This window comes from Piliocolobus tephrosceles, chromosome 7, assembly GCF_002776525.5.
Source record: "Piliocolobus tephrosceles isolate RC106 chromosome 7, ASM277652v3, whole genome shotgun sequence".
Taxonomy (NCBI): Eukaryota; Metazoa; Chordata; class Mammalia; order Primates; family Cercopithecidae; genus Piliocolobus; species Piliocolobus tephrosceles.
In genome coordinates this window covers 107,041,888-107,061,141 of record NC_045440.1, presented here as the reverse complement: position 1 = coordinate 107,061,141, position 19,254 = coordinate 107,041,888, and the positions used below count along the sequence as shown (strand labels likewise).

The 19,254-nt window shown below is 36.3% G+C and overlaps 1 protein-coding gene and 1 pseudogene across 12 annotated transcripts in view; both read right to left on the bottom strand.

Annotated features, from left to right (window-relative positions):
* RIMS2 (regulating synaptic membrane exocytosis 2) overlaps positions 1-19,254 on the bottom strand; it is a 775,110-nt gene that overhangs the window by 615,817 nt on the left and 140,039 nt on the right. For 2 of the 12 annotated variants that reach the window (XM_031935888.1, XM_031935883.1), the window contains exons 2-3: positions 9,167-9,199; positions 8,697-8,783 (exon numbers count right to left, since the gene is read on the bottom strand). The exons of the other annotated variants lie outside the window; for them this stretch is intronic. In XM_031935888.1, the coding sequence (XP_031791748.1) occupies positions 8,697-8,783; positions 9,167-9,199 (120 nt within the window). The remainder of the gene's footprint in view (positions 1-8,696; positions 8,784-9,166; positions 9,200-19,254) is intronic. 12 annotated transcript variants of the gene reach the window in all.
* Positions 433-1,619, bottom strand: LOC111549530 (annotated as a pseudogene).

Sequence of the window (19,254 nt, the reverse complement as noted above, 5' to 3'; positions counted from 1 at the left end):
TTATATTGAGCAAAACAATACAGAACCAACAGAATACATTGTATGATTCTTTCTGTAAACTCTAAACAAAAATAGGCCAAAATAATGGAGCTGGACAGAAAATAGTGGTGCTAGGCTAAAGGATAAAAGTTACCCTTGGAGATGGGAAACAGTTCTTCCTGAAAGGGAGCATGAGGAAATCCTGGAGGGCTGTTAATGTTCTGCTTCTTGATCTCAGTGCTACTTTCTATACTTTCAATCTGTGCACTTTCCATTGTATGTTTTATGTTACTTAGCAATAAGCACTTTGCTGCTTTTATCAATTTTTCTAAATATCCTTTACTGAGCAACCTATCATTTGTCATTTTAAAAGTTTATTTACTTATCCCTGCCTTGAGCCACACAGCATTTAATATGATTCTAAGGTATGAAAAAGATTCTGTAAATTTTATATTATTCAGATGAAAGATTATCTATGTTGGACCTGGAAACACATCTATGTCCAGGAACTGCCTTTACCATTTCACAATTCCGTATCAGCTCTGTTTGTTTTTGTTTTTGTTTTTGTTTTATCCACGAAGCAGCGTATTTATTCCGGGCCCTAGTAGACAGCCCCCTGATTTCATTCCCACTCATCACCACCAGCTGGATGGACAGTTCCACCAGACACTGGCAGAGTCTACTCAGGCTCAGCTCCTCAACATCCAGGTAACTGACGTGGAAGGCCTGCTCCTCAGAAGCTCACAGAGGACACAGCAGCAGGCAAGGCCCAGGGCACCTAGGGAGCCCAGGGAGCAATTAGAAGGACAGGATCTTCTCTCCAATGAATTTCGTAGAAAATCCCAGGTGCAGCCTGGGCCCTGGTTCCAAAGACCATCCAGGCGGGAGCCCACATCAGTGGAGAAGTAGTCATCATCAGGCTCCATCTCATTGCCATCCCAAGCATCCAGAGACAACGTGTGCACTCGAATCAGCATTTTGGTCACCGCATTACACCTTGTTAACGTGACACTTGGAAGTGTCACTGCCAATCTCAATGAAACACTCCATTCATCAGGTCATGGTGAATTATTCGCGGTGATCTGGCCTGGACTCCTGGGTCACTGTGTACTCTAGCAACCACCAGCCTTTCTGCACCACCAGTTCCTGAAGAGCACCAATGGGGATGCACTCGGACTGCTGAAGGGAGGAGCAGAGGCTGCTTTTCCATGGGGGTGCTCCTGGTTAGGACAACAGATGAAACCGGGGTAGCAGCTGCTGCAGCAGTAAAAAACAGAGCGTCCCCAAGCAGTGAAGAGTCTAGGAGAGAAAAAGAACTGCTGTCCTTCGGGGCTGGCTACAACATGCTCCCCACTTTGAGGTATTTGAGGGCCACCTCAGCTGCCTTGTGCCTGACTGCCTTCTTGCTGGAGCCCTGACCAGTGCAGCTGGTGTCGCCAACAGTGTGACCCAGAAGGTGAAATTAGGCTGGTGGGCCCTCGGCTTTGAGAAGGTCGTACATAGGTGTTCTTCCCTATTCTGGTCCCGTACTTCTGCAGAAGGCTGATAGGTGTCTTGCCAGGGTTGGTGGCCAGCATTTTCTCTACACTAGGCAGCCCGCAGCCCATGGTAGTGCCAGAGTCTTGCTCCTCTTCACTCATTCCCTTCTCTGTCCTCACAGGCACCACTGTGACTGCCTCCATATCAACTTCTTTGACCAGTCAAGCACCGTAAGCAGCACATAGCTTACAAAAACAATATTTTGTCTATATCATTCTTAATCTTCAGAAAAAGTAGAAATAACAAGTGAAATTTTAAAATTAAAATTAAATATCCTCAAGGACTCTTCAATTTCCATCACCACTAGCCTTCAAAACAAAAAGATAAACATTTTTGGGGACCATCTGCTCTCTCCTTATGAATGAATAATGGACTGCCCCACATATTTTTAAATTTCACCTTTGATCCTATATTCTGCTATTGCAAGCTAAGATGAGTAGACAAAGCAAAGAAACCACGTGATGCACTCAGTCTTGTCAACAACAGGTAAAAGCAGTCTTTCCAAAACATCCTTCTAAGCAACTTTCTATGACCTGAGATATGCAGATTTAGCACTCTGAAGGAGACATGGGAGAAAAACTGTCCTGGACACTTAATGAAAAGAGTGTAATAAGTCATGCTAATAATTAGCACTTCAGTTAAAAGCCCCAAAACGTTGACCCTTGAATTCATGTTTCACAACTAAAAAGACACACAGCATTCTCCCTGGGTTTGAAAATCTTCTCCAATGGGAGTCCAGAAGCAGATGATCTTTGGAAAAAAAAACAGCTAATGACTCCCGGATCAAGCAAATGACAAACCAAAGTATACAGCTTCCACCCAAGACAGAAGATTATAACTTTCCTGGTATCTGTGCTCCTCCTTTCTAAAATAATTTTGTTTACTTTTAATCTTATTTATTAGTGTGCTTTGGCATCCCGGGTGATCAACTAAAGGCTTCTCAGAATATGTGTATACATTCACATATTGTCAGTGTTATCACATTCTTTATCTCCATTAGTCTTTCATTACCACCTAAGAGAAGGCAAAAATCTCCCTGTTATCTCACTGATAAAACTTAATATTAGGTTGGTGCAAGGTAATTGCAGTTTTGGCATTGAAAATAATTTACTTTTGCACCAATCTAATAGCTGTTACTTAAAACACTACAAGTAGCAAATTTCCTTCCTGAGGACACTTGTACGTTTGAATTTTCTTTACATTATAATCTAACCTTCAGTCTTGTAAAAAATAGACCTTGATCTCAGTCATTATAGCAGTTACGGTAGAAGCAACTACTGTATTGGGGTTGTGAACAAATGTGAACCTGAAAGAGCTAATCCTTCAAGATGGAACTCAAGTGGCTAACTGGGCCTAGATTTTAAAGATTTTAAAGACAGCCAAGTTGCCATTTGCTAAGTAGCGGTCATCACATACTCTGAGTTTCCAGAAAACCCAAACCTCTATTGAACTTTGTGCTCACCTAAACGAACCAATCAGGGCTCAGCTATATCAATTAATCAGAACCCAGCTGTAATAACCAGTCAGAACTGAGCTGTGTTAACCAATGAGAATGAAGCAAGTTTGAATTCTTTATTTTCATAAAGAAACTGGATTAAGAATATGGGCAGGAACGTTTGCTATAAAATTAGGATCCTCCCTTTGCTTTCTGGAATGCACTTTCCTCTATCATTGAAAACTATGTCTACCCTATTTGCAAACAGTCTCTTTCCTCAAAATTCCTTTCCAGAAAAATTTTGTTGCCAGAGCAATCCTTGCTACAGTAACTATTCTTCTGGCAAATCTTTATCTTTTGACATCCTAAAATTTCTATCTCATTGCAATAAATAAGAATCAAATGTAAACTAACTGTAGGTATTACTAGAACTCATTACATAGAGGATAGTGCCTTGTGAGAAGTTTTAGGCAATAATCTGTGAGCAAAAGTGACCTATGACACTTCTGTCTTACATAATTAAGAATAAGTGTGAGTTTTCCGTTCTCTCTCTTCCACTTGTGTAGCAACTCTGGAAGCTATGTGTTCCAGATGGCTTACAAGAAAGCAGCAGCCTAAATCTCTGAGTTGCCACTTGGAAGAGAAACCTACTCCTATGAACAGGTTTCAGTTTTAGTGAACCTGTGCTCTTGGGCTGTGACTCTGAAAGTGATTCTCAGCTTCTTGTCCCCCTTAGGTGAGGCGGAAAATCTAAAGACTGGAGTTATTTTCCTTTTCTCATATTGATTCACCTCTGGTAAAGTTGTTTCTCTTGAGGGAAGGTGGGGAAGAGAAAGTTCTAGGAGTATGTCAAAATGGTTACTCCTCCCCTGGACTATTTCAGGATGGTTACTTTCCCTGCCCCCAGCTGGAAGCATGAGGGGACTTTTCTCTCATCTTCAGTTTCAGAGCTTCATGGTACTCCTAGAAGTAAAACCTCAAAATTGTGGGGGCTTCCCACAATTGTGGGCTAGGACCCCAGGAAGGTTTAACTTTTAAGTTAGTCCACATTCAGCTTCCAGCAGTTCATCAATTATAGTTTAAGTTTTCCTAACAGAATCTGTGGTTTCTTCACCCAGTAAACTTATTCTTTATATTTGTCCCTCTCTCTACAATACTCAGGGCTTGATTTGCCCTGTGACCTCAATTTTCTGATGGATTTAAGAAAAGTTGCTGGTTTTCAGATCAGCATTTTTCTTGTTGTGAGAACAGCAGTGCCAACTTTCACGCTCTTTCACCTATCAAAAAGAAAACCAGAAGTCCCCACACGATTGTTTTTAATTACTTATCAGCTTGTCTCTTTTTTCCACTTAACCATGAACTATTTGAGAGTAGGAACCACAGTCTTTTTATCTCAGGACCCAGGATAGGTATAAGGATTCTTCAGAGCTTAACAAATCTTTGTGTCTGCTCTTTATCACACACTCTCTTTCTAGGTTATTTTATGCATTTTTCTAGCCTTATGTGCCATACTAACCACTCTCAAACATATATCTCTGGCCAGTCCATCTCTCTCCTTTAATGCTGGATAATTACAAGCATCTTAAATTTTAAAAGTTCAGAATGTAAGTTTTAGTTTATACCTCCAACCTGTTCATCTTCTCCATTTCTTGATCATATTTAATAACATCATGACCCAATTCTTTCAACTAGAAATCTGGGAGTCATCTTTGGTTCTTTTCCCTTCTTCAACAACTTCTAAATCCATTCCTCCGACAAATCATATCATTTCAATCTTCAAATATATTCTCAATTTACTTCTCTCCATCTTCTTTGTAATCAGTGTGGTCCAGGTTATCACTATCACTAGCAAAATCTTCAAAAAAGGCCTCTTCCGTTGCTCTCTCCATTTCTATTCTCACTCATGCTACTGATAGAGCAGTCACAATGATCTTTATATACATAAAGTAAACCCAGCCGGGTGCGGTGGCTCACACCTGTAATCCCAGCACTTTGGGAGGCCGAGATGGGCAGATCAGAAGGTCAGGATATCGAGACCATCCTGGCTAACACGGTGAAACCCCATGTCTACTAAAAATACAAAAAATTAGCCAGGCGTGGTGGTGGGCACCTGTAGTCCCAGCTACTCAGGAGGCTGAGGCAGGAGAATGGCCTGAATCCGGGAGGCGGAGCTTGCAGTGAGCCAAGATTGTGCCACTGCACTCCAGCCTGCGTGACGGAGCAAGACTCCGTCTCAAAAAAATAAAAATAAATAAATAAAGTAAATCATGTCACTCCCATGTTTAAATCTCTTAAATATCTTCCCTGTATACTGAGACTCAGATTCAAACTCTTTATCATTCTCTGTAAAACCATCGCCCTATCTGAGTCCTACCTCTGGAACCTCATCTCCTGCCACACTCCCTCTCATCTACTATACTACACCCACGTTGGTCTTCTTTGTGACCTTGCTACTTTAAGACTTTCACATATCATGTTGCCTATGCTTAAAACACTCTTCCCTTTAACATTTTGTTTCTATTAAAATACCTTACAACCAAAGATGATTATTATATTAGGTGGTTATCTAATTCCAATAATTCAAATCTTAGATTTTCCTAGTATTTCAAACATACATTTATTAAACATAGCAAAACATAAATAAAACTAAAATATAAAATTCAAAGTAAAGTAATCCAATTGATTAGTTTAACGTATTTGCATTAGAAAAGTTTCTTAATTACCTTTACCATTTTGCTATGTATTGAAGATACAAAGTTAAAATGACAGCCGCATTATAAGGCATTTATCATTTTTCCTAGTATCCATCTTTAATTATCCAGAGGCTTGTTTTATAGCTTACATAAAACCTGTTACGTTATATTGTCTTTGCAGAAAACTTTCCCTCATTTTAATGCTGATACAAAAGATAGCAAAAAAAAAGAGAAAGAAATATTAAAATTATCTAATTTATATATTAAGCAGTTTCTACAAAGGGTGAATTAACTGGCAACTAAAACAAAAGGCTCATTCAATTGTCTATGCCTCAATTCTCATGAAAAGTTGAATACAATAGTCTACTTATATCTATAATTTCATATCAATTACCAAAATCAAAATAAGTAAATCTTCTGTTATGCTAAAGAATATGAAATGAACAAACCTCAAAAATACAGACCTCAAGAAGCCTACATCATCACTACATTTTTCAACAACCACAAAATGGAATTTATATAAATTGATTAAAATGGAACTACTGTTTAGGAAACATAATAGATTTTTAATACTAGCTATCTGGTAGAATATTTCGTTATTCTGCTATGAAAGTATTTGCACAAAATATGAAAAACTTACTTTTCAACATTTAAAACTTAAAATGAATACCTGGAATTCAGCTCCCCAAAATAATTTTATGGATGAATAATAGAAAGTAAGCAGATAGGAAGTTATCCCACTCAGACAGTATTCATATTGGGAAAGAAACAAGATAACCTAGAAAGAAGAAGGCTTATAACTTCAAACAGAGAGTAAGTGAATTAAAGGGCATTCCAAAGTAACCCTGGTCTGTGGTTCAGAAAGATAAAAGGAAGGCTTCTAGAAAAACAAATACTAAAAATCTTCAATGTAACAAGAATGTAAGATGAAGAATGTAACTATTAAGAGAATATATTGATTCTGAATTTTTAAAACTACATAAATCATAGAAGAAGAATGAATTAGTGGTCAAAGACATCTTAATTGAAATAATACCAATTAATCAAGAATTAATTTTTAAATCATCCAAAAGTGCTATTTTTTTCTACCATCTTCCTATCCAAAAATCAAAGCAGATTAGATTATATTTATTATTAAAGTGATTTCTTTTGTGTTTATGCCGATCAAATGTCACTTTGTTACAGTAATCTAAATATCATTTTTTTTTTTGAGACGGAGTCTCGTTCTGTCACCCAGGCTGGAGTGCAGTGGCACAATCTCGGCTCACTGCAAGCTCTGCCTCCCAGGTTCACACCATTCTCCTGCCTCAGCCTCCTGAGTAGCTGGGACTACAGGCGCCCGCCACCACACCTGGCTAATTTTTTGTATTTTTAGTAGACATGGAGTTTCACCGTGTTAGCCAGGATGGTCTCGATATCCTGACCTCGTGATCCTCCCACCTCGACCTCCCAAAGTGCTGGGATTACAGGCGTGAGCCACCGCGCCCAGTCTAAATATCATTTTTTTAAAGTCATAAAATATCTGTCATTTTATTTAATGGCCACGGTAATCTAATACATAATATGGCACAATCTTGATTATTTTCAAAACCTCACACACAAGATACATAACTGAACTCATTTAAAACCAAGACAAAATTATATCTAATTATGTTTTGTTATTGGTTTCTCCATTTTATTTTATTTTAAGCTTCAGTGCCATAGTGAAAAAGCAAAACAATGACATTGTGTGGCATTTTAATATAATGCTTGCTAGTTAGAAAAGAAATTATTAAATTTAATTTTACTCCTTATGTCATAAAACTCCTGTATCATAAAAGGATAAAATATGATAAATCAATTATGAAGAAATATTTATTGAGTTCCTACTATGTATTAGGCATTCTGCTAAATGCCAAGAATAAAACAGTAGGCAAGACAAATACTGGCCTGACTTCAATGACCTTAAGTACAGGAAAAGTTCCAATTTGAGAACTACATATTAACTATTAGGAAGAGTATATCACATCATACTTTTACTTCAGTTGAAACTCAAACCCTGACAAAATATAACATAAAATGTATGCAAAGTAGCATAAAATGGATGAGGAGATTATCCTCATCAATAGCAACAAGACAAAAAGGATGTTTATCTTTTACTCTGCATTAAAGGCAAAACATGAATGTTTTTCTGAGGTTTCATCATACTTGTCATTCTCATTCTCTCCATATCACTTTTCAACTTGTCCATTCCTACAACCAAACCAGCTTCTCCGAAGTCATAATTCAAAAGGAAGCACTGAGGCTAAGTGGTTGGAGCACCTCTGAATATTATGGCAACTGTCAGAAGACTGGAATTTAAATATATGCGGTCTCTCTCACATCCTGAGCTACCTCAACTTCACAACATAAATAATATTGCTTGCACAAAATTAAAATGATACAGAAGTGAACAATTTTCTAAACAGTGTTTTTAATCTATTAACCAAAAAAATGAAATCAATACTTCTTTAATGTTTCAGGTCAGTGTGAGAATATATTGCCACATTTCCCAAATTATATTTCATAACCTAATGAAATGTTTAGTAAAAACAGGATTCAGTGGTCAAATAAATGTATTAAACAGTGTATGTTCTAATACCCTTGGAGCATATTTGGGTTCTCAGAATAATTATAATAAAGAAACTTGCAAAACCTTTTTTAAAACCACCTTTCCCAAACTATTTGACCAAAGATTGAATTTGGGGGTTAATGTCTTTTCACATTCTCTAGAACAATTTTTGAAAGAAACACACTCTAGTTATATATTGCATTGTTGGAAAAGGATGTTTTACTGAATAAGTATGGCTTACATTATTTATACTAAAATATAGCAGGGTAGGGGGAATTACCTCTTCTTTTTTACTACCCTATTAATTATCCTTGCCATCTTTTTAGATTTCCATTAAGGGTAATAGTATCAATTTCCTTTCTGAGGGCATACTATTCCAAAGACAGTATTTTAACACATACTTTTCAGTATGTTATACTATCAGAGATAATATTTAGTCTATATAGATCAGCTTACTTACGTCTGGGGCTCCTTTTCATTTTGTTGTTTTTGCTGGGGCTGAAGAACGTTATTTACCAGTTCAGTGATTCCACTAAAGGGAAACCACCTGTTTAAATAAGCAAATAATGTGACTGAATAACCAAATGAATAACAATGTAGGTTAATGTTTTCTTATCCATAATAAAAATACACAGGCACAAAAGCTACAGCCAATGGTAATGTGAGCTCCAATTATCCAGGCAGTCAAAATGTAGGGAAATTAAATTTGAACACTTAACTAGTCCACAAGCAGGCAGCAAAAAACTACATCCAGTCACTATGTGGGTGAAGTAAGAAGCTGCAGGCAGCTCTCTTACAAGCCAGAGAGTCAGAAAGCAGAAGACACACTAGCTGCAGCCTATCCAGTATTAGTATAAGCTAATACCAGAAAGCAGTATGTGGCAAAAGTACAGAAGTCAAGCCTACTACACTCTTAATACATTTACTTACTGTGTCAGCTGTGGTTTGTGTTCTTCTTTGACCCTAAAAAGATAAGTTTGCACAACTGAGTGCACTGTACTATGAAGAGATTTCTATTTACAAATTTGTGTTCATATAAAATGGACACCAAAAATAAGAATTTTATATAGAAAGACTTAGTGCTTTGCCATATATTGAAATTATACATTTCAATTTTACACAAAAAAAGAGAAATTGAATCATTTGTTCTCAACAGAAAACTAATATTAAAATTCTACCTCTGTTTTAAAGCAATGATTTAGTCCTGAAGTTTTCTGAATATTTTTATTGATATTAAAGATTTTAAAATAATTATATTAACATACTGTATTAAACACAATTACATTTGGTTAAGCACAAATAGATTTCCTTTTCTTAATTTTCCTTAATATTGAGGTAAGGCATAAGTATTTTAAATAAAACATAGAGTTTTATGAATGTGTTTTTTAAAGGCTTACAAATGAATTTCTTTATGCCTAAAGAAGCAGAGAAAGGAATAGGGGGTGGGGGAGGGCAAGTATGCAAACTCTCTTAAAATAGCTATTAAAATAACTGTATATTAAATTAGAAATATTCATAAGTTAATTATGCAAACAACTATTCCAGACTGAAAATGAATTTAAATAAATGGTATATAAATAACTATAATAAGTCAGTGCTTCACTTCTGGTTCTGCTGAGTTCAATAAAGTCTTGTCTAAAATAGCATATAGAAAAAACTGCTTTCTAATTCTCTGAGATGAGAAGATATTTTTATATTACAAAAATCTAAAAATTCACAGTCAGAAACTGATTTAGAAGTAGACAGTTGTGGAAAGCTAAGACAGCCGATTGAAAGCAGCTGCAGTCCACAGCGCTCAAGGAGAGGAATGAAAGGAGCAAGTCAGTTCAGCACCTTCAACTGAAATATCTGATTTCTCACATTGAAACTAAGCAAACAACTTGACCCTCAGAGAATAAAGAGAAGCAGGGTGGAGCAATAGCACACCTGGGAGCAGCACAGAGCCAAGGGAAGTGGTCAGTGATTGTGTGACCTGACTAGGAAACCATGCTTCTCCCACAGATCTTTGCAACCAATGGATCAGGAGATCTCCTCGTGAACCCACATCACCAGGGCTTTGGGTCCAATACACTGAGCTATGTGAAGTTTCAGCAGAGCGGCTGCTTAGAAACACAGAGAGACCCAGGAGTTTTGCATACTCTGGCCCCGGAATCTGTGGCAAGGCAGGAGATCCATGTGTGAATGCCCCCAGGAAGGGGACTAAGTCCAGGAAGCAAAGTGGCATCATTCTGTGGGCCCCACTTCCATGGTGCCTCACAAGTTGGGACCCACTGGCCTGGAATTCCAGCCAGCTGGTAGCAGCAGGTTGGAGTCTGCCTGAGTCAGGACTGAGTTCCCAGGGGGGTGGGTGACCACCATCTCTGTGGTTCAGTAGACTCAGTCATTTCAGCCTGCCAACTTTGAAGAATACAGGCAGTTTGGACGAGGAGGGGTCCCCCAGAGAGCAGCATAGCTGCCTTGATGGATCATGGCCAGACTGCTCCTTTAAGCGGAACCCGATTCATTCATCCTCACTTGGCAAGACCTCCCTGTGATGGCTTCAGCCACTCCAGCAAGGATTCTCTGGACACAGCTTTGATCTTTCTCAGGGATGAAGCTCCCAGTGGTTCTCTGTCTCTGTGGTTCAGTAGACTCAGCCATTCCAGCCTGTCAGCTTTGGAGAATTCAAATGGTCCAGACAAAGAAGGGACCCCTGAATGCAGCATACCTGCTCTACCAAAGGCCCGCGTGATTGCTTCTTTAGGCAGATCCCTGATCCTGTTCCTCCTAACTGGGTGAGACCTCCCAGCAGGAGTTTCCAGTCACCTCCTACAGGTATATTTGGGCCAGCAACAGGTCAGTGCCCCACTGAAACAAAGCTTCCAGAAAAAAGGGAAGGCTGCCATCTTGCTGGTTCACAGCTTTCACTGGTGATAACTCGGTAGGAGAAAAACGAAGGCAACTTGGGCCTGAAGGGGACCCCTCGCAAACCACAGCAGCCCCACGAAACAGTGCCATCACTTAAAGAAAAACAAACAGAAAAAAACAACAAAATCAATAGAAAAGACCCCAGAAAAACCCAAACCAAAGGTCACCAACCCCAAAGACCAAAGGTAGGTAAGCCCATAAAGAAAGAATTAACAAAAAAATGCTAAAAACTCAAAAAGCCAGAATGGCTCTTCTCCTCCAAATGACCAAAACACCTCTCCAGCAAGGGCACAAACTGGACTGAGGCTGAGATGGATGAAGTGACAAGTAGGCTTCAGAAGGTGGATAATAACAAACTTTGCTGAGCTAAAGGAGCATGTTGTAACCCAATGCAAAGAAGCTAAGAATCATGATAAAACAATACAGGAGCTGATAGCCAGAACAGCCAGTTTAGAGAGGAATATCACCAACCTGATGGAGCTGAAAAACACAACATGAGAACTACAGATCAAGCAAAGAATCTCAGAGCTTGAAGAGTATCATTCTGACATAAGACAGACATACAAGAACAGAAAAAAAATAAACAAGAATGAGAAGAAATGAACAAAACCTCCAAAAAATTTGAAATTCTTTAAAAAGATGGAACCCAAGACTGACTAGGGTACCTGAAAGAGATGGGGAGAATGGAACCAAGTTGCAAAACATACTTAAGTATATCATCCAGAAGAACTTCCCCAACAGAGAAAGGCCAACATTCAAATCCAGGAAATACAGAGAACCCCAGTAAGTTACTCCATGAGAAGATCAACCCCAAGACACATAATAATCAGATTCTGCAATATACAAATGAAAGAAAAAATGTTAAAGGCAGCCAGATAGAAAGGTTAGGTCACCTACAAAATGCAGCCCATCAGACTAACAAAGGACCTCTCAGCAAAAACTCTAGAAGTCAGAAAAGATTAGGGGCCAATATTCAACATTCTTAAAGAAAAGAAATTCCAACCCAGAATTGCATATTCACTCAAACTAAACTTCGTAAGTGAAGGAGAAAAGGGATCCTTTTCAGACAATCAAATGCTTAGGGAATTTCCATCACCATGCCTGCCTTGCAAGAGCTGCTGAACAAAGCACTAAATATGAAAGGGAAAAACAATTACTACCCACTACAAAAACACACTGAAGTACACAGAACAGTGACATTATGAAGCAACCACATAAACAAGTATGCAAAATAACCAGCTAGCATCATGATGACAGAATCAAATTCACAAATAACAATACTAACCTTAAATGTAAATGGGCTAAATGACCCAATTAAAAGACACAAAATTGCAAGCTGGATATAAAACCAAGACCCATTGGTATGCTGTCTTCAAGAGACCCATCTCACATGCAAAGACACATAATAGGCTCAAAATAAAGGGATAGAGGAAAATTTACGAAACAAATTTAAAACAGAAAACACAGGGGTTGCAATTCTAGTTTCCGACAAAACAAAAACATTAAACCAACAAAGATCAGAAAAGACAAAGAAGGTTATTATGGAATGATAAAGGGTTCAATTCAACAAGAAGAGTTAATTATCCTAAATACAAATGCACCCAATACAGGAGCATTCAGATTCACAAAGCAAGTTCTTAGAGACAAAACGACTTAAAATTCCCAAACAAAAACAGTGGGAGACTTTAACACCCCACTGTCAATATGAGACAGATTGAGACAGAAAATTACCAAAGATATTCAGGACCTGAACTCAGCACTGAATCAAGTAGACCTGATAGATACCTACAGAACTCTCCACCAAGAAAAGAACAGAATATACATTTTTCTCATCACCACATGGCACTTAATTTTATCTAACTAAAATGTATTACATAATCTGAGGTAAAACACTCCTCAGCAAATATAAAAGAGCTGAAATAATAACATTCTCTCAGACTATAGCACAATCAAATTAGAACTCAAGAATAAGAAAATCACTCAAGAACACACAATTACATTGAAATTGAACAACCTGTCTTGAATGACTCCTGTGTAAATAATGAAATTAAGGGAAAAATAAGAAACTTCTTTGAAACTAATGAGAACAAAGACACAATGTACCAGAAACTCTGAGATGCAGCAAAAGCAGTGTTAGGAGGGAAATTTATAGCATTAAATGCCCACATTAAAAAGCTAGAAACATCTCAAGTTAACAACCTAACATCACACCTAAAAGAACTGGCAAACCAAGAGAAAGCTCCACAGCTTAAAGAAGACAAGAAATAACCAAGATCAGAACTGAACTGAAGGTGATACAAATATTAAAAAGCAATTCTTAAAAAAAAAAAAAAATGAAACCAGCAGCTGAGTTTTTTTTTAATTAATATAATAGACCACTAGATAGACTAATAAAAAAGAAAGAAGAATCAAATAAACACAATCAGAAATAAGAGGGATATCACCACTGACCCCAGAGAAACATAAACAACCATCAGAGAATACTATAAACACCTCTACGCACATAAACTAGAAAATATATAAGAAATGAATAAATGTCTGGACACATACACCCACCCAATGCTGAACCAGGAAGAAATTGAATCTGTTAATAGACCAATAATAAGTTCTGAAATTGAGGCAGGAACAAATAGCCTACCAACTCAAAAAGAGCCCAGGACGAGATGGATTCACAATTGAATTCTACCAGAGGTACAAATAAGAGCTGGTACCATTCTACTGAAACTATTCCAAAAAATTGAAAAGGAGGGTCTCTGCTCTAACTCATTCTATGAGGCCAACATCATACTGATACCAAGACCTGGCACAGATACAACAACATAAAAAACCTTCAGGCCAATGTCCTTGATGAACATCAATGGAAAAACATCACACTGATACCAAAACCTGGCACAGATACAACAACAACAAAAAACTTCAGGCCAATGTCCTTGATGAACATCGATGGAAAAATTGTCAAACATCAATGCAAAATACTGGCAAACCGAATTCAGCAGCACATCAAAAAGCATATCCACCATGATAAAGTAGGCTTCATTCCCAAAATAAAAGTTTGGTTTGACGTACAAAAATAAATAAATGTAATTCATCACATAAACAGGACTGAAGGTAAAAAAATGCATAATTTGTCTAATTAGATGCAGAAAAGGCCCTCAATAAAATTCAAAATCCCTTCATGTTAAAAACTCTCAATCAACTAGGTATTGAAGAAACATACCTCAAAATAATAAGAACCATACATGAAAAAGCCACAGCCAATATCATACTGAATAGGCAACAGGTGGAAACATTCTTCTTGAAAATGAGCACAAGACAAGGATGCTCTCTCCTACCACTCCTATTCAACATACTATTGCAAGTTCTGGCCAGGGCAATCAGGCAAGAGAAAAAAATAAATAGTATTCAAATAGGAAGAGAGGAAGTCAAATTATGTTTCTTTGCAGATGACATGATCCTATATCTAGAAAACCCCATTGTCTCAGCCCAAATCATGTCCTTTGCAGGGACATGGATAAAGCTGAAAGGTATTATCCTCAGCAAACCAACACAGGAAGAGAAAACTAAAACACCACATGTTCTCACTTTTAAGTCGGAGCTGAATGATGAGAACACATGGACACACGGGGGGAACAACAAACACTGGGGCCTGCTGGAGCTGGGTGTGGAGACAGGTAGAACATCAGGAAGAATAGCTAATGAATGCTGGGCTTAATACACAGGTTGTGGGATGATGTGTGCAGCAAATCACCATGGGACACATTCGCCTGTGTAACAAACCTGAACATCTGGCACATGTACTCCTGAACTTAAAATAAAAGTTGAAGAAAAAAAAAGGAGACAATTAATTCATGATGCATATGATATGAAAAATTAGGTACACCTAACTAAAAAAAAACTTCCACCTCATGTGGCACACATTTAGTGAGTCATTCTTGGGATTAATATTATTCATTTTTTAACATTCCTTTATTAAAATTAAATTATTCCTTCTACAGACCTATTAGTGTGTACTGCTCTCACAATATTCAGGAAATTAAGGGAGACTGACCCAATATAGATCACTGAATATCAAAATGAAATAAGACTGGATATTATAAGGTAGAGAAAAATCATACACAAGCATAATAAAGGCCTCTGAGGGAGTTATACCTGATATAAAGGACGAGTTGATGGGTGCTGACGAGTTGATGGGTGCAGCACACCAACATGGCACAAGTATACATATGTAACAAACCTGCACATTATACACATGTACCCTAGAACTTAAAGTATAATAATAAAAAAAATCCAAAAAAAGAAAAAAAAATCCTACTCATCCAAAAAGCTCAACTCAAAAAAAAAAAAAAAAAAGACCTCTAAAATTTGACTTCTCACAATTTCCTAGAACTTATCCTAAGAGGTAAACTTATGACTACATGATCAGTTTATTAGTTTTTACCTTCTCAAAGGGAAACTAATAATTAGTCATGAAAACTGGTCAGCAAAATCCTAGACTTTCATTAGAAGGCTATACCTAACACTGTAAATTAAATTCTCTTTAGATCAAATTGATTCACTTTCACACTGTGTTCATTTTTTAATGATATAGCAATAAATGAAAGGCATACCCTTAGACATATTTGTGTCACAATAACAAATATAACTGGTATACATTTCTATATTAACAATAAAATTATATCCTGTATTCTCTTTATAAAATTCAGAGTGTAATATCTTATTTGCAAGAACGAAAGTCACATCATTTAGAATTTAAGTATAGTCACAAAATGGATTAATATTTAAAAGATTGTTATTTTGACACCAAATGTCATATAAACATTCAAACACAAGCAAACTATAGTGACACTGAATTGTATTTAGAAAACTTGTATTTCTTTGAGAAAAAGACAAAAATCTCTTTTTAGAACAAAACATTCACAAAAAGATAAAAAGATAATGGCAAAGAAAGATTACCATATAAGCTCATTAAAATAAAGAACAATTAAAATGACCCTTCACCAAAGAATAGTTTGCTAAAAACAAGAAATACAGAAATAAATATGTAAATGAGCTCATTTACTTGTTAAAGAAGTCCTGGGTGAAAATCTGCAAGAAATCATGTTGCTCTTAATCAGTGACAAGTTTGTATCATAAATGTTGATATTAATCTAAAAATCAGTTTCCAATTTCAAAATCTTCACTAGAAAACATAGGCATAAAACTCTAAATTATTAAAACTGGGTTTCATAAAAATATCTATATATAAAATGTAAAACATTTGCATCATCCTCCCAAACAAAATATGTATAAATATTTAAAATATTTATATTTTAAATAAATATTTAAAATGTCTTTAAACGCAGTTAAAAGTATAAAATTATTCTTCTCCTTCTGCCAATATTTGAGATAAAATCACACTGCAAAGTATCTCACCAAAATTAAAATGTTGAGATAATGAATTAAAAATTGGTAATATGAGAAACTAATTACATCACCTATTTCTCTGACAATATGCTAACATTATTAACAGTGAATGCCTACATTCGTCCATTCCAAGAAGCTGATGAGGAGATTCTGGTTTCCAATCTGACATATAAAGAGCTTGGAAATTATCACTCCCATCCTCAAAACGAGAAAAAAAGCTGAACTGAAAATCAGCAACTCTTGTTAGCATCATCAAGAAATTAATGTGACCTCGCAAATTGCTGCCACAAAAACTAAACAGACAAATATCAAGTTGCACAGCTTACCAGAACCAAAAGCCCAGTAGCAGAGGCGTGCAGGTGGAACCAGTATATCCACAAACACTTTATAATTAATTGCCAGAGGCTCAGGGTAGACTACTTTTTAAGTTTCAAATTCCATACCTTAGTTTCTCAGTCTTACGGGTGCCAACACACTTGCATAAGTTTTATCTCCAGAAGCTCTACCAGGTTCTCTCAGTGAAAATCAGAGAAAAATCCTCTCCTGCATCCAATAGGGGGAGAAGGAAAGTAACCATTTTGAAATGCACTCGAAGCTCTCTCTTTTAACAAGGTCTTCTCTCAAGGGAAACTATTTTATAAAAGACGATGTTTTGCCAAAGCTTAACAGGCCTGAGGAAGGTAAATACCCAATTCCATCCTCCTCTAGCCTTCAATGGAGAAAATGGAAAATAGCAAATTCCAGTCCTTTCTAGCCTTCAATGTAGGGAGAAGAAAATACTCAACTCAAGCTCATCGACAGACTGAAGCCCAATGACAGAACTATCAGATGCCTCTCCTCCCTCTACACCTACCACCAAATCAGTAGAGTTCTTATATAATAACAGGTGAAACAACTAAAAGAACTGCAATCCTCAGAAACTATTTAGTAAGGAGTCAATACAGAAACACAAAAACAGCAAAAAAAAAAAGATAAACACAAGGACAATAGAAAAAATTATAGCCTCTGACGCCACAGCTACAATAAACAGTAAACACAGTCTAACTCTTGTCCGGATAAACATAAAACGTCACACTTAAAAGCTAACTACCTAAGCTCCTTTTACTGAGTACAGCTTTCAATAAGAAATTACAAGGCATTCTAAGTGGCAAGAAAAAATTTCTGAAGAGACAATGAAAGCATAAATCAAATATGGCAGAAAATTTGGAATTGCTAGACTGGGAAAAATAGCTGTGGTTAATATATTAAGAGTTCCAATGTGAAACTTAGACAACATGCAAGAACACATTGGCACTATGAGCAAAGAAAGGCAAATTCTTGAATGAATCAAAAAGGAAATGCCAAAAAGAAAAAACAATAGAAATAAAGAATACCTTTGACAGACTCATCAACAGAGCAGTAGACTTGGGCAAAAAAACAATCAATGAGCTTGAAAATATGTCAATAAAAACTTCTAAAATTGAAAAACAAAAAGACAAAACAGTGAAAAAGATGGAACAGCATATTCAAAAACTGAGGGACAATTATAAAAACTATAACGTATGTGTAATGGGAATAGCAGATGGAGAAGAAAGGAACAAAAAATATTTTCGGTAATAACAACTGAAAATTTTCTAAAATTAATGACAAACACTAAACCACAAATCCAGGAAGCTCAGAGAACACCAAAACAGGATGAATATCAAAAAATGTTTCAAATAAGAATATACTATTCAAACTGCAGAAAATGAAAGACAGAGATGACATTTTGAAAGAAAAAAAGCAAACACCTTATGTACAGAGAAACAGTATAAGAATTACATCAGACTTCTGTTCATACAGAAAAGAAAAAAGTAGAATGAAATATCTAAAGTGTTAAATAAAGAAACCAACCAACTTATAAGTCTACACCCAGTCAAATTATCCTTTAAAAGTCAGGAAGAAATATTTTCTCAAACAAACAAAAATTGTAAAAATGTGTCACCAGATCTGCCTTGCAAGAAATATTAAAAAGAAGTTTTTCATTTCCTTCAGAGAGAAGAAAATTATATAGATCAGAAATTCTGATGTACATTTAATAAAAGGAATAGCATTAGGGAAGGAACAAATAAGGATAAAATAAAACCTTTTATTTTTCTTATTCTTAATCTATCAGTTTGTCAAATATGGAACTGTAGCAATATTGTATTCTGTGATAGTATTTTATGGATAAGTGAAATAAATTACAGTGATGTTATAAGGTACAGAAAAGAGGAACTGTGAATAATCTGTTACCAGGTTTACACCATTTGTGAAGTTGTACAGTGTGATTTTAAAGTGGACTTGGATTCATTATAAATAAACGCTACAATCTCTTAAGCAACCACCAAAACAAAATTTTAAAAGGAAGTACAATTGATATGCTAAAAGAAGAGAGAAAATAGAATCATATAAAATGCTAAAATAAAGGGAAAGAAGAAAGAGAAAAATTAGAAAACAAAATAAGAAATAAAACAAGCACAATAAATGCAGCACAGTTACAAATACAGTAACCATAAATCCTACTAAAAATAGTCACCTTAAATGTGAATGGTCTAAATATACCAATTAAAAAGCAGAGATATCAGAATGGATGAAAACAAAAAGACACACTGTCTTAGTCCATTTTTGTTGCTACAAAGGAATACATTAGGCTGGGTCATTTATAATGAACAAATATTTATTTGGCTTATAGTTCTGCAGACTTTATA